The sequence below is a fragment of the Dasypus novemcinctus genome, chromosome 11 (assembly GCF_030445035.2).
Source record: "Dasypus novemcinctus isolate mDasNov1 chromosome 11, mDasNov1.1.hap2, whole genome shotgun sequence".
NCBI lineage: Eukaryota > Metazoa > Chordata > Mammalia > Cingulata > Dasypodidae > Dasypus > Dasypus novemcinctus.
In genome coordinates this window covers 14,883,911-14,909,094 of record NC_080683.1, presented here as the reverse complement: position 1 = coordinate 14,909,094, position 25,184 = coordinate 14,883,911, and the positions used below count along the sequence as shown (strand labels likewise).

At 37.1% G+C, this 25,184-nt stretch overlaps 1 protein-coding gene across 11 annotated transcripts in view; it reads right to left on the bottom strand.

The window, feature by feature from the left end:
• The window catches only part of UBR2 (ubiquitin protein ligase E3 component n-recognin 2), a 130,833-nt gene extending 115,041 nt beyond the window's left edge, over nt 1-15,792 (bottom strand). For 5 of the 11 annotated variants that reach the window (XR_011650053.1, XR_011650054.1, XM_058306747.2 and 2 more), the window contains exons 1-2: nt 15,301-15,746; nt 5,658-5,917 (exon numbers count right to left, since the gene is read on the bottom strand). Coding sequence is in view for 4 of the 11 variants with exons in the window: in XM_058306747.2 (XP_058162730.1) it covers nt 5,658-5,917; nt 15,301-15,378 (338 nt within the window). In the remaining 7 variants the exon portion in view is untranslated. Of the gene's footprint in view, nt 1-5,657; nt 5,918-15,300 lie in introns of all 11 variants that reach the window. The other 6 variants (XR_011650055.1, XM_071218458.1, XM_058306746.2 and 3 more) reach the window with 5 other exon arrangements.
• Nucleotides 15,793-25,184: the final 9,392 nt, after the last annotated feature.

The following is a 25,184-nucleotide window of genomic DNA, read 5'->3' as shown; positions in this document are numbered from 1 at the left end:
ACAGAAGATCAACAAGAGAACTTGGACAATATGATAAATGAGCTAGACCTAACAGATATATACAGAACACTGCACCCAAACTCAGCAGGTTATATACATTGTTCTCAAGTGCTCATGGTTCTTTCTCCAGGAGAGACCACATGTTAGGTCATAAGGCAGGTCTCCGATAAATATAAAAAGACTGAAATTTAAAAAAAAAAAAAAATTATACAAAACACCTTCTTAGATCAAAACTGGAAATCAATAATAGATGGGAAAGAGGTAAAATCACATGTGTGGAGGATGAATACCACACTCCTAAATAATCAGGGCTCAAAAGAGTTATAAGTAAAATTAGTAAACATACTGAGACAAATGAAAATGAGGACACAACTTACCAAAACTTATGGGATATAGTGAAGGCAGTGCTGAGAGGGTAATATATAGCCCTAAACGCTGATACTAGGAAAGAATAGCTAAAATCAAAGATCCAACTGAACAACTGGAGAAAACAGAAAAAGAATAGCAAACTATTCCCAAAGCAAGCAGATGGAAAGAAATAGTAAAGATTACAGAGCAGAAATAAATGAAATTGAGAAAAACAAACCACCAAAAACAAAACAGAAAATCAACAAAATCAAAAGCTGGTTCTTTGAGATGATCAAGAAAACCGACAAACCCTTAGCCAGACTAACAAAGGAAAAATAGAAGATGCAAATTTAAAAAATTAGAAATGAAAGGGGGGAGGTTACAACTGACCCCACAGAAATAACAAGGATCATAAGTGGATATTATAAGAAACTGTATGCCAAAAAACCTAGACACTCTAGATACAAAAGGACAAATTCCCAGAAACGTGTATCAATCAACACTGACCCTACAAGAAATACAAGAGTTTAACAAACCAATCACATTTAAAGAGATTGAATCGGTCATTAAAAAATCTCCCAAAAAAGAAAAGTCCAGAACCAGATGGTTTCACAGGTGAATTCTACCAAGAATTTAAAGAATCAACACCAATCCTGTCTAAACTCTTCAAAAAAAAATTAAAGAGGAAGGAAAATTACCCAACACATTTTATGAAGCCAACATCACCCAAATACCAAAGCAAGATAAAGATACAAGAAAATAAAATTTCAGACCAATTTGTCTAATGAACATAGATGTAAAAATTCTCAACAAAATACTTGCAAATAGAATCCAACAGCATATCAAAAGAATTAAACACCACGACCAAATGGGATTTATTCCTGGTATTCAGGTGTAGCTCAACATCAGAAAATCAATCATAATACACCACATTAACAAACTGAAGGAAAAAAACCCACATGATCTTCTCGATTGTTACAAAAAAGGCATTAGACAAAATCCAGCATCCTTTCTTGGTGAAACGCTTCAAAAGATATGATAGAAAAAATTCCTCAGTATGGTAAAGGGCATATATGAAAACCCACAGCCAACATCATACTCAATAGGGAAAAGTTGAAAGCTTTCCCTCTAAGATCAGGAACAAAACAAGAATGCCCACTGTCACCACTGTTGTTTGGTATTGTGCTAGAAGTTCTAGCTAGAGCAATTAGATAAGGGAAAAAAAAAAGGAATCCAAACAGGAAAAGAGGAAGTAAAACTCTCACTATTCAGGGATGATATGATCCTGTATTTAAAAAATTCCGATGGGAAGCAGACTTGGCCCAATGGATAGGGCATCCGCCTATCACATGGGAGGTCCGTGGTTCAAACCCTGGGCCTCCTTGACCCGTGTGGAGCTGGCCCATGTGCAGTGCTGATGCGTGCAAGGAGTGCCCTGCCACACAGAGGTGTCCCCCACGTAGGGGAGTCCCATGTGCAAGGAGTGCACCCCGTAAAGAGAGCCGCCCAGCGTGAAAGGAAGTGCAACCTGCACAAGAATGGCGCCACACATGGAGAGCTGACACAAGATGATGCAACAAAAAGAAACACAGATTCCCGGTGCTACTGATAAGGATAGAAGCAGTCATAGAAGAACACAGTAAATGGACACAGAGAGCAGACAACCGGGTAGGGGGGAAGGGGAGAGAAATAAAATTAAAAATAAATAAATAAAATTCTGAGATGTCTATGACAAAGCTGCTTGAGATAATAAATGAATTCAGCAAAGTGGCAGGAAACAAGATCAACAAACAAAAATCAGTAATGTTCCTCTACAAATGCAAACAACCTGAGGAGAAAATAATGGAAAAATTCCATTTACAATAGCCACAAAAAAGACTCAAAAACCTAGGAATCAATTTAACCAAAGAAGTACAGGACCTATATTCAAACAAAACAATGCTAAAAGAAATCAAAGAAGACCTCAATAAATGGAAAGACATTCTGTTGTTCATGGATTGGAAGACTAAATATGGTGAAGATGACAATCCTACCCAAACTGATTTATAGATTCAATGCAATACCAATCAAAATTCCAACAGTGTACTTTACAGAAATAGAAAAAGCCATTATTAAATTCATTTGGAAGAGAAAGTGCACCCGAATAGCTAAAAGCCTTCTAAAAAAGAAGAGTGATAAGGGAGTAATTTCACTGCCTGACCCTGAAACATATTACAAAGCTACAGTGGTCAAAGCAGTATGGTACTGGCATAAAGATAGATACAATGATAAGTGGAATAGAAATGAGAGTCCAGAAATAAACCCTCACTGGTACAAGACAACTGGTCTCGGAGAAACCTACCAAGTCCATGCTAAAGGGACAAAACAGTCTCTTCAACAAATGGTGTTGGGAGAACTAGATATCCATAACCAAAAGAATGAAAAAGGACCCCTATCTCATTCTCTAAACAAGAATCAACTCAAAATGGATCAAAGACCTAAATATAAAAGTCAGGACCATAAAACTACTAGAAAAAAATGTAGGGAAATATCTTCAAGATCTTATGGTAGAAAAAAAAATCTTGTGGAAGGTGGTAATTTCTTAGATCTTACACCCAAAGCATAAGCAACAAAAGAAAAAATAAATAGGACCTCCTCAAAATTCAATACTTTTGCCCCTCAAAGGACTCTGTCAAAAGGATGAAAAGGCAGTCAGTTCAATAGGGGAAAATATTTGGAAATCACATATCCAATAAGTGTTTAATATCCATGATATATAAGGAGATGCTACAACTCAACAATAAAAAAAGACAACCCAATTAAAAAATGGGCAAGCAAAAGACTTGAATAGACATTTGTCCAAAGAAGAAATACAAATGCAAAAAAAAAAAAAAACCATGAAAAAATGTTCAATATCATTAGCAATTAGGGAAATGCAAATCAAAGCTACCATGAAATATTATTTCACAGCTATTAGAAAGGCCATTATTAAAAAGACAGAAAACTACAAGAGATGGAAAGGATGTGGAGAGACAATAACACTTATTCACTGTTGGTGGGAATGTGGAATGGTACAACCACTATGGAGAACTGTTGGGCAGTTTCCAAAGAAGCTGAATATAGATTTGCCACATGACCTTGTAACACCATTACTGGTTATATAACCAGAAGAACTGAGAGCAGTGATACCAACAGACATCTGCACACTGATGTTCATCACAACTGCCAAAAGATGGAAACAACAAAGGTGTTCATCAACTGATGAAAAGATAAACAAATTTTGGGATATAGACACAACTGGAATGTTATGCAGCTGTCGGAAGAAATAAAGTCATGAAGCATATGACAACATGGATGAACCGGAAGCACAATGTTGAGTGAAGTAAGCCAGACACAAAAGGACAAATATGGTATGACTGTGTTATGAACTAAATATATCATGTAATCTCATAGAGTTAATAACCTGAATATGGTTCACCAGAAAAAAGAATGGAAAGCTGAGGGTTAACTTGTGCAGAATTGGTAAAAAAAGTTGTTTGTTAATCTTTGGAAATGAACAAAGGATAAAAGCACAATATAATGTTTGTAACTAGCAGTGCTATTATATGGATACAGTGGTTTAAAGGGAAAGTCTAAGGTCATGTATATTATTAAAAGGAAAGCTAAAAATGTAAAACAGGGAACTGTATAACAGTAAAACCTCATATGATATATGAATATGGATAATATTTCATATATGTGACCGTCTTTCTTTGAAAATGAACAAATACATATTAATTTTATAAGACAATAATATCAGACATAAAAAAACATTATGCTAAGTGAAAGAAACCAGGGATTAAAAAAAAATACATGGCATCCAAATGGATGTTTGGAACTGGATCCTTTGCTATAAAGAACATTATTAGGACAAGTGGATCTCGGTTTCTTCATCTGTAAAATCATGAGGTTAAACCAGATCTGCTTCACACATGAATAAAGGACTCAAAATTTGTTGTAAAAATAAACACAAAAAACTATAGCTTTCGGGAGCAGGTGTGGCTCAAGCAGTTGAGCACTTGTTTCCCATATGGGAGGTCCCAGGTTCAGTTCCTGGTGTCTCCTGAAACAACAAAAACAAACAGCAAGCAAAACAAATGGAAAAAAACAACTCAGGGAAGCCGATGTGGCTCAGTGGTTACAAATCAAAGCTTCCCACATATGAGGTCCGGGGCTCAATCTCCAGCCGCCGGTACCTAAAAAACAAAAACAAAAACAAAAACAAAATCTGTAGCTTTCCATACAGAAAATTATCTCTATTAGTTTTATCCATATTGATAAACAAAGGTTACCAATGACAATCAAATGTCTTAAGGAAAATTAAGTTTATCAAACTTGAATGGTACAGAGAAAAGTCTTATGTAAAAAAAATGCTAAACAATACCCATAACAAAAGTCCATATAATAAGATATTTTGTAACTATATAAGCTGGTATAAAATGACAGCAAGATTTTTGTTAAAGGAAAACTTAGCCCAGTGTATAAAACATATTCCCTTCTATAAGTATGTGTGCATATATACGTGTTTAAAATCACCATGTATATGCATAGAACTTTTCTGGAAGGATGCATTACAAAATGTTAACAATAACATTTTAGTAAGAATGTATAATCAAAAAAGGGACAGGGAAATTTACTCTTCATTTTTCACTCTTGTTTACTCAATTCTCACCAAGATTTTTTTAAAAAAGTAAAGTCATCATAGTAGCAATAAGTACATATAGCACACAGATCCTGGTTTAAAGATACCATTCTCAACTAAAATGAAATTCCTTGGAGAAATGTCTTATTCCAGATATGGGTCAGTGTAAGAACAACGTGAGCTGTGGACATCCTGGGCCAGAATACAAAAGAGCACTCGAAAACTAATGAAGGCAGGTGAAAAGGACAAAGCTAGTGTGAAAGGGTTTCCAAACACCAAATCTGGGACAATCTGAACATCAAAAAGAATGACTGAAATTTTAAAATGTGGAGAAAAGCAAGAGAGTGATTACTGCAACAGTCAAGATAGCAGTTAATTATGGAGGCAGAAAGCACACAGTGGGCTTCTAGAATGCTGGTGATATTCTATTTCTTGACCTAGAAAATAATTACACAAATGTTCATTTTATAATTATTTATTAAACTGTACATATTTTGTATGGACTTTTTAAATATATGTGTGTATATATACACACACACACACACACACACACACACACACATTTCATAATTTTAAGACAAATTTCAGGGAAAAAAAAGATGCCGAATGAAAACAAGAGCCTTTTAGTAAGAAAATTACAATATTTTACCTGCAAGAGTATGTAGGCTCTCCTACTTTAAAAACACGACCACAAAGATGAGAAGGTTTGTTTGCTTGTTCAAGTTTTGAAAATCCAAACGCAGGATCTTCACCACAAAGGTACCATTCCATTGGTCCCAACAAAATCTGCTGTGCCAGCATGTCTTCTTTCTGTGGAAAAGGGTTGGGACCCCTGCAGTAGATTTTCGGTACATAGTGGGCTAAATGCTGGTACACTTCTCTGGTGAGGTCAGTTGCTTGTAGCCATTTCTTAAAAAAAAAAAAAAAAAAAAAAGACAAAAAGAAAAGTTTAAACAATGTCACTAAGCTGGTTATTTGAAAATACCTATTCTACTTTTTTTAAGGTTAAAAAATAATGATAAAAGAGGCTTATATATAAAAAATAAATAAATAATTAAAAAAAAAAAAAGAGGCTTATACATTATTTTGTTTAAAATACCCGTCACTATAGGTCTTCTTTCCAAAAGGATAAAATTCATTTATAACTTTAGTCTATTAAAATACCAAGCATACCAGAATTCTGCTTTATTTACAGTGAAAATAAAATTAAAGTGAAATGAGTCTTCCTTCTGAGAATGATTCTTGAAGCAAATTTCTATAGGCAATACAGGAAAGTGATCACAACAAATCATTAAAGACACTAGTCACTGAGCTTATCTGACTTCCTTTCTAATGCCTTACTCAAACGATATTCTGATTGTGATGTGGATTTTCACTTCAGTTTGCATACAGGAATAGCAGGCAGTGAACATGAGCAGCCAGTACACGTTCTATTTCTCACTGGCTAGCAAATGAATTTATATATCAATCTTTTATGAGTATGTCAATCCACATGGGACTTCTATCAGTTATGCTTTCTTTTCCTGATCAGTCTCACTCTCAGCCTCTTCCTCTCTGTTCTCCTCCCTAAAAGCAAAACAAAATTATTTGTCTCCCAAACCTTTACATCTACAGCCTGACAATTAAACTTAGACATCTGATAGGCACCAACTCAGTATGTTCAAAACTGAACCAGCCATATCCAAAAGAAAGAAAGAAGACCCCTATCTCACACCTTATACAAAAATCAAGTCAAAATGGACCAACAACCACCATAAAACTCCTAACTAAAAGAAAATGTACGAAAACATATTCACAATCTTGTGGTAGGTGGCAGTTTCTTAAACCTTATGCCCAAAGCACGAGCAACAAAAGAAAAAATAAATAGGACCTCCTCAAAATTCAACACTTTTGCACCTCAAAGGACTTTTTCAAAAGGGTGAAAAGGCAGCTGACTCAATGGGAGAAAATATTTGGCAATCACAAATCTGATAAGGGTTTAATATCCATGATATATAAGGTGATCATACAACTCAGCAAAAAAAAGACAGAGTATCTAATAAAAAAAATGGGCAAAAGACTTGAAAAGACAACTGTCCAAAGGAGAAGTACAAATGGCAAAGAAACACATGAAAAAATGTTCAGCATCACTAGTGATTAGGAAAATGCAAATCAAAACTACAATGAGATATCACTTCACACCTATTAGACTAGCCGCTACTAAAAAGTTGGAAAACTGTGAATGTTGGAGAAGATGTGGAGAGATAGGAATGCTTATTATTCACTGTTGCTGGGAATGCAGAATGGTACAGCCACTGTGGAGGACTGTCTGGCAGTTCCTATGGAAGTTAAATATAGACTTGCCATGGGACCTGGCAATACCATTGCTAGGTATATACCCAGAAGAACTGAGAGTAGCGACACAAATAGGTTTCTGCACACACTGATGTTCATAGAAGCGTTATTCACGATAGCCAAAAGGTGGAAACAACCCAGGTGTCCATCAGCTGATGAATGGATAAACAAATTGTGGAATATAAACATCATGGACTACTATGCAGCAGTAAGAAGAAATGAAGTCATGAAACATATGACAACATGGATGAACCTGGAAGACATTATGTAGAATGAAGCAAGTCAGACACAAAAGGACAAAGACTGTATGACTGCCCTATTATGAACTAAATATATTACGTGAAATATGAATATGGGTAGAATTGCACGTATGACCGTTTTTCTTTGAAGCTGAACAAATGTAAGTTAATAGTACAAAATGTTAGTATCAGACAAAAACAAACAAAAAGAACACATTATACTAATTTAGGGAGACCAGACACAGAGTACTACATATTATATGATTCCATTTATATAAAATTTAAATATAAATCAATTTATAAAGATGAAAGGAGTTTAGTGGTAATGTAGGCCTGAGGGAGGAATAATAAGATGTGTGGAGTTTTTTTTCGTAGTAATGAAATTGTTCTGAAATTTTTGAGATGATGAATGCACAACATTGTGATTATACTAAAAGTCACTGATTATACCCTTTGGATAGAATAGCCAGAAACATAGAAATAGCACTTATGTACAGTACAGGAAGCATGGAGAGATTGAGAGGTGAGGAATTTTCTTGTTTGTCTGTTTTTTTATTATTAGTATTATTGAAATAATGAGAATACTCTAATAATGACTGAAGTGATGAACTCACAACTATGTGATTGTAGCAAACACAACTGATTTTACACTTTGGATGATATTTATTAATATGTATCAATAAAACTCAGTTGTTAAAAAAAAACACACCACTGCTTAAAGAATTTAAAGAATACCCAAATAAATTGTAAAAAAACAAACAAACAAAACTTATGCTAAACCCCACTCTCATGACGTTCCCTAAAATAGCTTTTCTATTTTGTGGCAGGTTATTAAAAGTATTTTCACCTATCACTATTGTCCTTTATATCATAATACCAATTGAAACTTATTTAATATTAATGACTGCTACTAATCAAATTATGTATGCTAATAAAAAAAAATGAACCAATGAACTCAACTTCCACAAAAATCTGTTATTCTTCCCATTTTTCTATTTCAGTAACTATACTAATATCTACCCACGTATCCAAACCAGAAAAACCTGAAACTTTCTTTCTTCCTGTCCTCAGCATCCAATCAAACATTATGCCTCGTCCATTAGGCTTCTTAACGGTCTCTTGAATCCACTTCTTTCTCTTCATCTCCAGTCACTACTTCTGCTACCCTAGTCCAACCCCTCCCCCTCCCCATTAGACAAGAATGTCCTAACGGTATCCCCACAAATCTTGCCCCTCTGCAATTCATTCTCCAACCTTGCTGCCAGAGTGATCCTGCAAATGCCAATCTGATCATGCCATCAGTTTCCCATTGTATATAGGATGCAGTCCAAGGCCCTTGACTATGTATTACAAGGTCCTTTGCCTTTATCACATTCTCCAGTCTCTTCCTCCTGACCTGGTAATATTCTTCTGTTTTACAATACTATTTCTACTTGTTCTTTAGATCTCAATTCATGTTTCACTTACTCTTAATGCTTCTCAACCCATTCTCCATCCCCACTTCCCTTCCCCATCCACCGGGGTCTAAACGGGAACCTGGCTTAAATGTAAATGTAGTCACATCTGTTAAATGAATAACTATAAACAAGTTTATACTACTTACTCTCACATAACACTGACACCCCAAAAAGAGACTCCATGTGGCTTTTATGGAAACAGAGATAAAGCAGACCCAGGCCTGCAGCATGGATTAGATCTCTCTCTCCACAAACCAAACCAAGTAAGCTCTAGATAAGGCACTCTTCAAAAAGCCTCCTTTCTTTTCTTTTTTCCTATTTCCTTAAGTCTAAGTCTTTCCTCTTTATTCTGTTTACTCCTGCCTCCCCAGTCAACTCTGCCTACATGTTTGTCATATACTCCTTGGCGTAAATTACAAGTCATTTTGGCTCTAAGCCTAGTAAAAATTTAAAATCAGAAAACATGAAATAGAATTACTTCTACTAAAGTACAGTTAACTGAACTGCCTATACAACTCAGAGATTCAATGTTTACCTAAGTTTTACACCTAAATTCCAATTACATCCTTGTTAAAAAATCAGTTTATGTCCAAAGATGTCTAACATCATAAGAAGACAATATAAAGTCTTCATTTTAACTATTACTTGTACAATCTTCAGCCCACTTCCTTCCTTCTAAAATAACATAGAGAGATTTTAAATATTCATGAGGTGGTATGTATTAACTTTCTGGTGAATTTCATATTTTCTGACAACTCACTCTAAAAATGCAAAAACCTTGTCCATAAATTAAGGGACTGGATGGAAGCTTACAGCAGAAAAAAGACTGAAAAAGTTTTCACCCCTTCGGTGAAGTTGTCTTTTTCAAAGGTCACAAACTTTGTTGTGTTTACTTTATACAAGCAGGAAAGAAACTAAAACAGCACTTCTTGGGAGACAATTCTATAGGTTTCAAGGATTCTCTCCCTTTAGAGAAGTGGCATTGAATTTAAAATACATATATACATATATTATACATGCAAACACACACACAAACACACATACACTTTAAACCCAGAAATTATAAAATTGACAAAAGTAGAGGAAAATGGTAACAAGCAAATTAGATCTTATTCTTTGAACTAAAGGACATTTTTGCTAGCCAAAAATCAGCGTCCAAATTTTCCTCCCTTATCAGCAAACCCTATTCCAAAATATGAAAATAGCCAAATTTTGTCCTAAGCAATTTACTCTTTACAAATGAAAATTAAAATGAAAGAATTCACCTATATGATCCTAGAAAGTTAAGTGCTTCAGACAATTTTAATCTACAACACATTTTTTAACAAATCAATTTTATTGATAGATATTAATAAAGCATACAATTCATCCAAAGTGTATAATCAATGGTATCTGGTATAATCACTTAGTTTCTACAACACATTTAAAGGTTTTATTTAAAAAGCAATTTTTTCCTGACATTTTATGTCCCCAATTCTCCTAAATTTCACTTTTGCAGAATTTTAATCCACAGAGAATAAAAAGTTCTGCTTTCTAAAAGAAATTATATAGTCATGTGGTTCCAACAACATTGACAGGTCAAATTTGTTCTTAGATTTCTTAAATTAAAAATTCAGAAACTATTTTCAGCTTCTGGTTAAGGAAAAAAAAGCCACCTTATATAAAATATTTTATTAGTAAACAAGCAAGTACTTCTTTCTGTTTTATTATATATTACTGTAAGTTATTAAGAAGACTTAAAAATCTAGTTTAATAAAGGCAGGCATATGTTTCTCGCCTTTAAAAATATAATACTATTAATGTGAAAAAATCAAAGCCACTAACATTGAAGATCTATCACAGGCACTTCAACCGATTAAATTTACACACTTAATATATAAGGCTAAGTACATAAGAATTTACACCAGAGATACTGAAGCTGTAGTTGCAATATTATAAGTTAAAAAAAAAAAGTAGTGAGGACACACTACAAGCAGTAGGTAAAAAAAAAATACTACCTTTCAGAATAATGGCTCACACTTTTTTTTTTCTCCTCACACATATCTTAAAAAATAAAATGTATAGTTTTTCATATTGGTTCTCAACAACATATACTAACTGTAACTGTTTCTCTGACATGGAAAGTTACTAAGGTTTCTATTTAGTTGATTTTAACCTGTCCTTATTTCCAACACTTGTAGCTGTCAAACTCATATACACAACAGTGTGATAAGCATTCACTATCATCAGAAATCCTCTATAAGGGCAATAAAGGAACTGCCAAATCATTCTACTAAAGTAAATACATTATGACAATGTTTCCAAGAACTTTCCTTTAAAAAAGCAAAAAAACGCACACAATTTTTTATTGTAGTTAACACATACACAACTAAAAAGTTCCCATTTTAACCACTTTCAACTATACAATTCAGTAGCATTAATTACATTCACAATATTGTGCTACCATCACCAACATCCATTACCCCAACTTTTCCATCTCAAACAGAAACTCTGCACCCATTAAGCAATGACTCCTCCCTATCCCCATAACCTGTAATCTTTCTGCAGGAGCTTTCCTTTCACTGCTTGCTAGACTTAAGCAAAAGTTTAAACAAATTATATTAAGAGCTCTAAAAATAAAATAAGGAGAGCATTTACAAATAAATACAGAAACTCAATAATAAAAGACAAATAACTCAAGAAATAGGCAAAGACCTGACTGACCCTTCTCTGAAGATATACAAATGGCTGATAAGCTCATAAAAAGATGCTCAACATCACAAGTCATTAGGGAAATGCAAACCAAAACTGCAATAAGATACCATTTCAAATCCACTAGAAGGGCTATAATCAAAATGGCAGACAGTAACGAAGGTGTTGGCAAGGATGTGGAGAAATTGGAACCCTCATAAATATTGATGGTGTTGAGTATATAACAGAGGTACAGCTGACTCAGAAAAAAACAGTATGGCAGTTTCCTGGACGATTAAAGATAGAGTTACCAAATGATTCAACAAGTTCAGTCCTAGATTATATATCTAAGACAAATAAAATCATAGCTTCCCCACAGAAACTTGTACACCGATGTTCACAGCAGCATTATTTATAATAGCCAAGAGGTAAAAGCAACCCAAGTACCCACAAACTAGTAAAAAGATAGATAAAATGTAGTAAATCCATAAAATGTAATATCATTTGACAATAAAAAAGGAATGAGGGGGCCTGTGTAGCTCAGTGGTTGACCACCAGCTTCCTACATCCGAGGTCCCAGGTTCAATCCCTGACCACAGGGTACCAAAAAAAAAGGAATGAAATAGTGTATGATTCTACACATTGTTATGATTCCACTGATGAGAAATGTCCAGAATAGGCAACTTCATAAAGACAGAAAATAGATTAGCAATTCCCTAGGATCTGGGAGACTGGTGGGTGATAGAGCATGACTGCTAACACATACAGGGATTCTTTCTGGGGGATGACGAAAATATTCTAAAACTGATTGTGGTGGTGGTCGCACAACTCTGTATATACTAAAACCACTGAATTAAACTCTATTATATATGAATTTTATCTCAATAAAAACTGTTGAAAAATTTTTGAAGTAAAGCAAAAAAATAAAATAAACATTATAGACATATAATGCTCTATAAAATGTCTACAATGCCTGTGTATTTCTTTCATATTTAGGGAAAAGCAATGTATGTACTTCTTAAATTATAATTACTCATTAAACATATTATAATCAAATCTATGGCGCATGAAATGTAGATAAAGAGAAGAGGTAAGAAGTGTGGAAAGTCGTACTTATTATGGAATCAATTCTATCAAGAAAAAGAGGAGAGACTGAGAGGAAACAGCCAGTTTAATATCCCAAATTTAGGATTATTAGAGTCAGCTTATAAGTTTTTTTTTCCCAATTAAAAAATAAAATAAAATAGACAAAAGAGAGCTAATTAATCATGAAAGCATTACTTAGAAAAATCCTGTCCAGGCACATTTATCTGATTTAATCCTAAAAACAAACTCAACTCTCTCTCTAGTGTTCAGAAAGATGAATAAATGAACAGATGGGTTAAAGCTTAGCAGCTTTTTATTTCTGACGTATACTACTTAGGACAGATGGGATCACAAAAAGTCCTTCCTCCTCATACTAGAAATAAGAGAAGCAGTGTGCAATTAGTTTGGAAAGACAATACTAGTGCTCACTGGGTAATTTTAAATGGATGTGAGCCCAACAAATTATCAGTAACGGAGGTTTACAGGGTGCAATAGTATCTTTCTCTACTTTTTTTACCTTCTCTAAAATTTACTTTCAACCTGATAGGAAAACTTTAATATATTTTTATTTGTGAAAAGGGCTGTACTGGAGCCTAAGCTTAAGTAATACTTTTAAGTGTTATGCTATTATAACTAAATACAGGCGGTAAACCCTTCACAGAGTAAAGACAGACTACATAAGCAGAGGGATCCTATACTTTAATTTTAGTTTCCCTGTTCTTTATTCGAAGGAATTTTGTGGGTGTCAGACTAAATATTTTTCCTCTTCATGTTACTGTTCTGAAATCCACTTAAAAGTAAACAGCGAATGTAAAATGTAGATCTGTTTGTTGATCTTCACAAACTCAAATTAAGTCTACTAAATTGTTATTGGATTTCCCCTGACTTTCTCCAAATCATTTGTTTGAGAATGTCACTGCACAAGAACTAGGACTGATGTCCTCCAGCCCTGGCTTTGTAACTGTTTTCCTCAGGATCCTCAACAATTTTGAGAAGCTCAAATTACTCAATAGTTTGCATTTTTAGACTAGGGATAATAGAATAGACAGCCTACAACAGTGGGCCAACAGACACAATTCAGTGAGACATAAAAACTCTAAGGTAAGTAACTGATTAAGTATTAGTAGAAGAGATCACAGATAGGGTATATCTGTCATTACTGTTTTACTGTTTACTTTTAACACTGCTTTCATTTGCTATTTCAGATTTCTCTGATAAATGAAAGGCAGGTGGGAGAAGAAAATCTTATGGATGTCACAATATTACATAGAAAGTAAATGAAAAGAGACCTAGACTAAACGTGTAAGTCAGGACATGGTTTAAAAAAAAAAAATCATCATTGATCTGTTTCTTTACACTTTTCAACTCTACTTCTACTGTCATTTATTTCCATCCTGCCTTCAGTGTCATTAATTCATCCAAAAACACCTTGTTACTAACCAATAACTCCACAGTACCCACCTCAAATTTTGTTCTTAACATTTAGATGTTGACATGTGTTCACAGGTCACTTCCTTCCTAACTGGAGGCCTTAGAGGTGGGGCCTACGTTGTTTTGGTCCATGTTTGATAATCATTCTAGAGAGTCTCTTCTATAAGGTGATCCCAGTCCTTTTAAGGGGAAGATGTTTTATTAAAGAAACCACTTTACAATTCTGCTAGTTATATTAGCATATTCAATGTTCAGTACAATACTGGGTTTGAATGGTTTAAGTTTGGGGCAAACCTGCTCCTACTAAGCTGTGGCTAACCCTCTTGTTGCTGGGTTGTATTTGCTGAAAGCTACTACTCTCTTCAAAGTTATAAAACGCTTGCTCTCCATCCAACTTCCCCCAATTCCTAGAAAAATTAATTTTTAAATTTCCCTGCCTCCACTATTAATTTCACACACTTAGTAAACGTGTAGAGGCAGTACTTCCTATACATGCCTAAACATTGTCGACTGACGAAAAAAGTGCAAAAACGCACTCGAGAGAGAAATGAGAGAGAACTGTGTCGTTTACATCCTTGGTGCTTAGGGCAGCCCCAGGGGGAAAAAAAAACAAGTACAGGCTTGGTCAATGTGGCAAGTTCCAGCAGAGCAAGCACCGCTCCGCTTATCAGGAAAAGGAATCAGGAAGTCAAAGTAAAGCGGTAACATCAAAAACACTAGGAGTCATCTCTTTCCCTCCCATTTTCAAAGAGCTGGAATAAAGGGCCAAGACTTAATAGGAAGGTGGAGGGCTGGAAGAGCTCTTTGTTGGCCTGCGCAGAAAGGGAATGTAAAGGTGGCTGGAGAGGCGCAGTTCTGGGGCTACCTGAGAATGAAGAGGAAAGGAAGGAGAGGTAAGGACCCGTGGCCTCCTCGGGTCGTTACTCCGCAAGGCAAGACCCCGGAGGCCTGAAAGGCCGGCGCGGTGGTTACACCAAGTCAGGGTCTGGCGGGCCCGGGATTTCCAGGAGTCGGTTCCTCCCCCCGGGTGCAGCCTGCGAGCGCCGAACGTATCCGCCCGGGTCCCGGTACTCACCCCCGCGGTCTCCTCAGCCGAACATTCCAGCAAACTCCTGTCGAGGGCCTGAACCTCGGGTTCCAGCTCCGACGCCATCTTCCCAACTCTTCCCCAGCGCTGACGCCGCTACCGCCGCCCCGAGGGCTGCGGCCTCGCCACAGCCCCGGCGGCCGCGACCGTCACCCCTACCCCAGGCAATCAGTCCCGGAGCCGTCTAGGCGGCAGCAGGTGGAGCAGGACAGGGAGGAAGGGTGAGGTGAACCGGACAGGAGGGACGGCGGCGGCCTTCACCCTTCCCGGGCCCAGCACCCAAGTGGCAAGTCACCGCCTCGTCCCTGCCCGGGGAAGGACACAGAGGACCCGGGACTGGCACTCTTCGCTGGCTTCTACCGCGTCCGGCACCGGGAAAGGGGCAATAACACCCAGAAGGCGAAGAAGAGCATTCTGGGAACTGTAGTCGTCCCAGGCCATCCCGGGCGGGAGGGCGCACGCTTAGAGGGTGCCCCACAAGGGCATTGTGGGAGTTGTAGTACATCTCCTAAGGAGAGACTGGCAAATGGCAGGTAAGAGGGTGGGGCTTCTCTGCAAAATTAGAATTGTGGGAAAAGACTAGTGAAAAGAAGCAGCCACCAGGAAAGAGGCCCCGGAACAAAATATTCTGTGAATTGTAGTTTTATGACCCCACCCCAATTTGTTCATATTTGTATCCCGAGGGCCTAGACAGCTTCTGGCACGTGGTAGATAGTCAAGTACTTGTCAAAGCCTGGCATATGAAAGGCACTTAAGTATTTGTCAAAAGAATGATTGAAAATCTAGAAGCATCTACAAAGAAAGCTGCTAGAGATGTGAATTCAGCCAAGTGGCGGGGTACAAGATCAACAAACAAAAATCAATGGTATTACTACACTAGCAATGAACAACCAGAAAGCAAATCAAGAAAATTCCACTTATATCAGCAACTAAAAGAATAAAATAGCTAGGAATAAATATAACCAAGGACGTAAAGGGCTTATGAAAAGGAAAGTACAAATCATCGCTGAAAGAAATTAAAGAAGAAATAAAATAAATGGAAATATATCCTCAATTCATGGATTGGAAGACTTAATATGATTAATAGTCAATGGAAAAGTAATTTTCAGGTTCAGTGCAGTCCCAAATAAAATTCCAACACCCTTCTTTGCAGAAAAGGAAAAGCCAATCATCAGGTTCACATGGAAAGGCAAAGGGTCCTGAATAACCAAAACCATCTTGAAAAAGAAGAAGAAAGTTGGAGGATGCATATTTCCCAATTTCAAAATTTATCACAAAGCTGTAGTAATGAAAATAGCATGGTACTGGCACAAGGACAGACATATAGACTAACAGAGTTCAGAAATAAACCCACGTATTTATGGGCAATTAATTTTTTTTATTGTGGTAACATGTATACAATTCAAAATTTCCCATTTTAGAGATTTTCAAGAATACAATTCAGTGGTATTAATTAACTCACAATGCTGTGTTACCGTCACAACCATGCATTACCAAAATTTTTTCATCATCTTAAACAGAAACTCTGTACTCATTAAGCATTAGCTTCCATTATCCCTCAACCCCCATCCCTGTCCCTCATGTACCTGAGCCTACCTTTATAGTAAATTCAGAGATAGAACATAGAATCGAGGTTCCCACAGGCTGGAGTGGAAGCTTGGAAGAATGGGGGAGGAACTGCTAACCGGTATATGATTTCTTTTGGGGGTGAGGCAAATGCTTTAAAATTAGATAGTGGTGAGAGTGGCAAACTTCACAAATATACTAAAAAAAAACCAAACCCACTGAACTGTATACTTTAAAAGCCAATCAAGAAGATTGATGTGGCCCATGTAAACTTTGAACTGTACAAGCTTAGCTCACAGAACTTCATTTGGCCAATTAATTTTTTTAAATTTATTGAAATATATCACTTGTACATAAATGTACATAGACAATAAATGTATAGTATTTGTGAACTTACAAAACAAACATATAACATCAAACAAACTTATGTAACATCTCACCCTACCACCAATAACTTGCATTGTTTTTAAACCTTTTTAACTAATGATTAAAGAACATTGTTAAAATATTACTACTAATCAAAGTATTTTCCCCTAACCAATCCAATTATTATTATCCTTATATCATTTATATTTGAACATATATAAATAATTAAGTGTATAGTAAAAGTTGCAAACTTTCAAAGCAAACATGCATAACATCATTGACCAATTAATTTTTGACAAGGTGCCAAAGTGCACTCAGTGGGAAAGTCTCTTTAACAATGGTGCTAGGAAAACTGGGCAATCACATGCGAAAGAATGAAAATGAACCCCCTACCTCACACCAAGTACAAAATCAACTCAAAATGGATCAATGACCTACACATAAGAGCTAAAATGATAAATCTCTTAGAAGAAAACAGGGAAATATCTTCAGAAAGCTTGGATTAAGCAATGAATATTTATACTTTATACCAAAAGCACAAACAACAAAGGAAAGCTTAAATAAATTAGACTTGATCAAAATTTTAAAAACCATTGTGTATCAAAGGACATTATCAAGAAAGTGAAAAGTCAGTTTACCAAATGGGAGAAAATACTTGGAAATTTTATATATCTGACAAGGGGTTAATATCCAGAATATACAAAGAATTGCTACAAATCAACAATAAAAAGACAAGCCAATTGAAAAAATGGCAAAGGATAATGGATGTAGAGTTTCTGTGTGGAGGGATGGGAAGGTTCTGGTAATTGATGGTGGTGAGGGAAGCACAACATTGTGAATGTGATTAATCCCAATGAATGGTATGCTGGGAGTAGCTGAGAAGGGATAGTCTATGTTATTTCTGTGTTTCCACAATATTTTTTAAAAAAGGAGAACTTAACAAGACAGTGACAATTAAGTGCAATACATGATACTAGATTGCATCTAATAATGAAGGAGGAAAGTGTCAAAAGGATATTGGGACATAGAAAAAATTGGAATAGTGACTGAAAGCTTTATATTAATGTTAAAGTTCTTGAATTTTATAACTGTAATTAAAGTAGTTATGTAAGTACATATTCTTGTAATTAGAAATGTACATATAATATTATGTATGCAAGCAGCATGATGTATACAATGTACTCAAATGTTTAGAAAATTGGTAAATATATAGATTGATAGATAAATGGGTAGAGAACATGATATAGCGAATGTGACAAAATGTTAAAATTCTTGGATCTGGGTGTCTTGGAGAGGGAATTTATGTTGGAGTTCTCTGTATAGGTTTCTTTCTTTCTTTTTTTTTTTTAGATTTATTTTTTATTTTATTTCTCTCTCCGTCCCCCCACCAGTTGTCTGCTTTCTATGTCCATTTGCTGTGTGTTCTTCTGTGTCTGCTTGCATTCTTGTCAGCGGCACCAGGAATCTCTGTCTCTTTTTGTTGTGTCATCTTGCTGCGTCAGCTCTCTGTGTGTACGGCACCACTTCTGGGCAGGCTGCACTTTTTTGCACTGGGCAGCTCTCCTTACAGGGTGCACTCCTTGCGCGTGGGGCTCCCCTACGTGAGGGAACACCCCAGCATGGCATGGCACTCCTTGCGTGCAGCAGCACTGTGCGTGGGCCAGCTCACCACACGGGTCAGGTGGCCCTGGGTTTGAACTCTGGACTTCCCATGTGGTAAGCAGACACTCTATCAGTTTCGCCAAATCCACTTCCCTCTGTATAGGTTTTGTATTATTTTTGTAACTGTCCTGTAAGTTTGAAATTATTTCAAAATAAAAGGTTTAAAAAATTCAAAACAAAATGAGCAAAGGATTTGAATAGACATGTCTCCAAAGAAGATATACAAATAGCCAATTAGCACATGAAAAGGTGCTCAAATCATTAACCCTTAGAGTAAGGCAAATTAAAACCACAATTACCACTTCACCCCTGTTAGAATGGCTAGGATTCATAAAACGGAAAATAACAAGTGATGGTGAGGATGTGGAGAAATAGGAACCCTCATACATTGTTGGTGGGAATGTAAAATGGTACAGCTGCTGTGGGAAACAGTTTGGCAGCATCTCAAGAAGTTAAATGTATTATTATCATATATCTGGCAATCCCCCTACTAGGCATATACCCCAAATAAATGAAAGCAGGGACTCAAGCAGTTATTTGTACAACTGTTGCCAAAAGGTGGAAGCAAGCCAAGTGTCCATCAACAGATGAGTGATTAAATGAAATGTGGTAAGATCATTCAATGTATTATTATTCAACTGTAAAAAGAAATGAAATTCTAATACATGCAGCAACACAGATGAACCTTGAAGACATCATGTTGAGTGAAATAAGCCAGACAGAAAAGGGCAGATATTGTATGATTTCAGGCAAATGAAATACCTAGAATATGCAAATTCATAGAGGTGGAGAGATTACAGGATACCAGGAACAGGGAGGAGGGAGGATGGGGAGTCAATGTTTAATGAATGGAGAATTTCTGTTCAGGGTGATGGAAAAGTTTTTTGTAACTTAAAAAACTTTGAAAAATAAATAGTGTTGTCTCTAATCTCAGGTATATGATCCAGCAGTTGCTAGTTAAATCACTTCCAGTATTGAAAATGGGCAAGCAGCAGCAGGTCCATAGATTCTTTTTTTTTTTCAATCCCCCCATCCCACCCCGAGATGGCTCCCTTGTCTGTCTGCTTGTTGTCTGCTCATCTTCTTTATAAGGCACCAAAAACTGAACCTGGGACCTCCCATGTGGGAGGCAGGTGCCCAACTGCTTGAGCAACATCTGCCACCCCTATGGAAAAATTTGATAATGGATAGTGGTGAGGGTAGCACAAATGGTGAATGTAATTAATATTGCTGAACTGCATGCTTGAAAGTGGTTAAAATGGAAAATTTTATGTTGTAAGTATGTAAACACAAACACAAAATGAATGAATTATATTCTATTACTGTAGTTCTATGGCCCTATTATCTATCACCCCCCCCATCCCTTGGACTAGTAAGGGTAAGGTGAACATTACCCACGATTTTTAAGGCTTTAAAATATGTTTACATGCTTAAAGAAAATCTTTTCAAGCAAATTAGTAATGGCCACTTATCAAAATGTTTTACAAAACTTGTTGCAAAGGAAAAGGAATGAGTTGGGGTGGACTGCTGGAAGAAGAGAGGCTCCGCAGAGTAGAATGAAGGCACACAGCTGGCAGGCAATCCCCTGAAGCAGAGCCACTTAGCTGACCTGTGGGGAGCTGTAGGCAGGTGAAGGCATCCAGGGAGAACAGGAGAACTGGCCTAAATTGCTGGCCTGCAGAACTATGAACTAAATAATTGACACATTTTAATCGATTCAGTTTTTGTTTGTTCAAGAGGTACCAGGGATTGAATCCGGGACCTCATATGTGTGAAGCAGGCACTCAACCACTGAGCTATACCTCCTCCCCAAGCCACTCAGTTTTGGGATGTTCTTTTAAGGCAGCTATAGTAATCAGTTCAGTCAACAGCAGTAAATAATGCTGCTATCAGTTCAGTTAAGGCAGAGCTGGCATTTAAACTGAGATCTCTCCAACTCCAAGGCTAGTATTTTCCCATGCCATGCTGCTTCCTCTATGTACCCATTTCTAGGCAAGTTAATTTATTATTATTTTTTCCATAATTAAAATATCCAAGCTTATGTATAATAGGCCCCAAACTAGGGACGTCTCCCTTCTCCTTGACAGGTGCTAACTTAAAACATTGACTCTTCTTAAAGGCCATCAGTAGAAGACTGAGAGCTTTCTGTCCTTGAATTGATTTGAAACACTGGACAGAAATCTTCCTATTTCAGGAGGGTCACACCAAGATAGATCAGTCCATGCTTAATCTGTGTGGACACATCCTCTGCTTTCCTTGCGGACAATGTGACCTGCCTTCCTCTTTTATACGAGATGATTGATAGTAATGACAGCCAATTGCAGCTTATTTTTTCTCATTTGAGTATTGAGAGTGGATTTCCTCTAGTCCCTAATAGAAATGTTATAAAGCAATTGGTATATAAAAAGTCCCCAGGATAGAATGAAATAAAGAGACTTTGAAGAATACCTTATGTTTTCTGTACCTATTATCATTGATATAAATTATCTCCTAGAAATACAATGTCCAGAATCTTGTGGTTCTCTGCTTCCTAAAAGTCATTTTGCCCCAGATGTGAAAGAGATTGTCACATGGCACACTTTGAAGCAGAATTGCCCAGCTAGTACATCTTCTCCCCAATTCTCTCTGCCAGTTGGGAATGGAGGGATACAATATACTCTTTAAAGCTTTTATTTTTATTTTTAGATTTTTAAAAAAATTTACTTCTTTCCCCTTCCCCCCTGCAGTTGTCTGCCTTCTGTGTCCATTTGCTGTGTGTTCTTCTGTAACCGCTTCTATCCTTATCAGCAGCACCGGGAATCTGGGTTTCTTTCTGTTGCATCATCTTGCTGAGTCAGCTCTCCGTGTGTGCGGTGCCGTTCCTGGGCAGGCTGCACTTTCTCTCACGCTGGGCGGCTCTCCTTATGGGGCGCATTCCTTGTGCATGGGGCTCCCCTATGCGCGAGACACCCTTGCGTGGCAGGGCACTCCTTGCACGCATCAGCACTGCGCATGGGCCAGCTCCACACCGGTCAAGGAGGTCCTGGGTTTGAACCGCAAACCTGCCATGTGGTAAGCGTTCGCCTTATCCATTGGGCCAAGTCCGCTTCCCTCTTTAAAGCTTTTAAATGATTGTATTTGCTCATTGTGTGAGGCAAAATGAAAGAAGGGGTATAGTGGCTGCCTTTGCAAATGCCCTAGTAAACTAATGACGTCCAGCCCCCAAAAGATAAGGGCACTGTTAGACCAGACTCTCAGAAATCACCACTCACAAGTTGTTAGTTTCTGTGGCACCTGCTGTGGATTGACTTGCCCAGCCAATTCTCACCCTGAGGTATGCATTTGTGTACTATAATATGTGGCAATCTACGAACATTTCCGAGCTTCCCTTGGAATGAGGGTTATGGAGTCAAATTCCACCAATTAGCAGCAGTCTGGTGAGATTAGGAAGCTGGAAGTGAGTTGGAGTCTATCTTTCTGTTCCTATGTCTGTTATAATATCAAGGATGATCATGGAGATGTGAGTTACATACAGCAGGATTCAGACTATAGTTCCTGGATAGTTAGGCAGTTACTTGGGTGGTGACAGCAGCTTCCAGATGCAGGGATTGCAGCTGTAGAAGAGTGTTCTTAAACTATTAGTTGCAGCTGTAGAAGAGTGTTCTTAAACTATTAGTTCCAGAGTCAGTCTTCCGGAGGGTCAACCTAAATGCTGTTCCTCTACCCTTCTATTTTGTGAGCATCTACTTCCTTGTATCAAACACCTTTCTACTTAAAAAACCTGTGCAATAGTTTCTATTTTTGCCCTTGAACCTTAATGGATATTTACTAAAGCAAATATATTTGTGTTGTTGTTGGATTCATTTAATAACCATCTATGGCCATTCCATCTTGTATTAAAGTATTTTAATTATAACTTTATTTTTAATAGATAACATTGTCTCATAGTCTGCAATTTATGAAAGGGTATTATGAAAAGGTATTCTGATGAAAAGCAAGTCTCCCTTTTATCCTTACTCAGTACCCATCAAGTTCTGTCTCCTGTAGAAAACTACTGTTTCCATTTTCTTGTTTGTCCTTCTAGAGATGTTCTGGGCATTTCAAGCAGATTTTCTTTCTTTTTTTTTTTTTTAAAGATTTATTTATTTATTTATTTCTCTCCCCTTCCTCCCCCCACCCCGTTGTCTGTTCTCCGTGTCTATTTGCTGCGTCTTCTTTGTCCGCTTCTGTTGTTGTCAGCGCCCTGGGAATCTGTGTTTCTTTTTGTTGTCATCTTGTTGTGTCAGCTCTCCATGTGTGCAGCGGCATTCCTGGGCAGGCTGCACTTTCTTTCGCGCTGGCGGCTCTCCTTATGGGGTGCACTCCTTGCGCGTGGGGTTCCCCTATGCGGGGGACACTCCTACATGGGGGACACTCCTGCGTGGCAGGTCACTCCTTGCACTCATCAGCACTGCACATGGGCCAGCTCCACACGGGTCAAGGAGGCCCAGGGTTTGAACCGCGGACCTCCCATGTGGTAGACGGACACCATAACCACTGGACCAAGTCCCCCACCAAGCAGATTTTCTTTTTTTTACCTCAGTGGTAGTGTGTGTGTGTTTGTGTGTGTTTTGCTTTTTACCTTTATGAGATTCTTTCATACCAGTATACATGGAGCATTTAAAATAGGCTACCTAGTCTTCCAATGGATATGGTTCATAATTTACTTACCAACCCCTTACTGGTGATGTTTAAATCATTTCTAATATTTTGCCATTACACACAGTACTGCAATTTATAACCTTGTATGTCATGCACATGTGGGTAAATAAATCCTTAGGATAAATAAAACCCTAGAACTGGAATCCCTGAATCAGAGGATAAGAATGCTTTCTAATTTTTATTATTATCAAATTTATTCATGTACATAATTTCAAGAGTCAAATAGTTCTACATCGTTTTGTAGAAAAAAAAGAAAACCAGTAAAACAGTCTCTAGTCACTTTCCCCCATTTCTGCCTTCCAAGAGGCAATCACTTTGAATTCTTTCAGCTGCTTCCATATCTCAAAATAGTTCCTTGTTCTTGCTTGTTCTTGATTTTTTTTTCCATTTTAGGCATCATCTATATACTTCCTGTTATGAAAGATGAGGATTTGGCTCTCTTTCAGCCCCTGCCCCGCCCCCCCACATATACCCTTCCTGTTCTCCACTCTCCTAATATAGTTATATTGCAACATAAATTTTCAGTGTTTATGTTATTATGTCTCCATAAAAGTTACTTATAGCTGAGTCATACAGTAAATTATAATGACTTCTCTTTTCCTGAACAACTTTTTGTTTTCCATGAGTTAATAATTGTCTTATTTTCTCATTTTCATAGTTTTCTCTGAACATACCAAAGTATTCAACCCATAATTTTCCACCATTTGTCTAAATCTCTCATTATATTGAGACATACCTGGTTTTCTAAAAATTTTATCTTGTAGAAATCTCCCTAGGAGTTTTCTGCCCTACTCCAAAATGGACTAGTTGTCCTATTGGCCTAGCACCAGAGGCAGATTTCACATGAAGCTCAAGAAGCCTAAGCTTCAGGGGTCCTCATTTGCCTTAGCAGTGTATTCACATGCTCATCAGTTTTGTGAAATTTGAAAAGTGAGATATTTTAACTGAAATTTGTTAAGTTCACTGTCTCCAATCCAACTTTCTCTCTGTTCGTATTTTCTCTCACACTGGAGTTTGGGCATCCAAATAAGGGGAAGTAAGTTGGAGATTTGCTTAGTTTGGATTTAGTTAGGTTTATTTATGGAGTTTGCAGATATATCTGTATAGAGCTAGGTTATTGTCAGCTCTCCCAGTAGGCATTACTTCCAGAAATATCCCTGCGTTTCACTGTGCTAACTCATCCTGGGTTGAAACATAAAGATGCAGATTCTGGGGTCATAATGATATGTAAACATATCCTAGAATGTCTGGCAGCAGAAGTCAGTGAGTAAGGGAGGAGAAACATGGTTGAAATGTATGGCATCAGAAGCAAGCTGGTGGAATTATTTTTCTTCAGTCATCAGACATATGAAAATGTAAGTGATGGATTCAGTTCTCAGCCATGCCTTACAAGATGAAAATTCTCTCCTAACAGGAATATACTGGATAATGCAATGTATATAATTATAAATCCACTGTATATTTTTTTCTCAAAGGGGAAACAGATAAAATTATGAGAATTCTGTGTAAGCTTGTACACTGTGTAAGCTGTGTAAGTTTAGGGGAGCCCCATGCGCAAGGAGTGCATCCCACAAGGAGAGTCACTCCGCCTGAAAAAA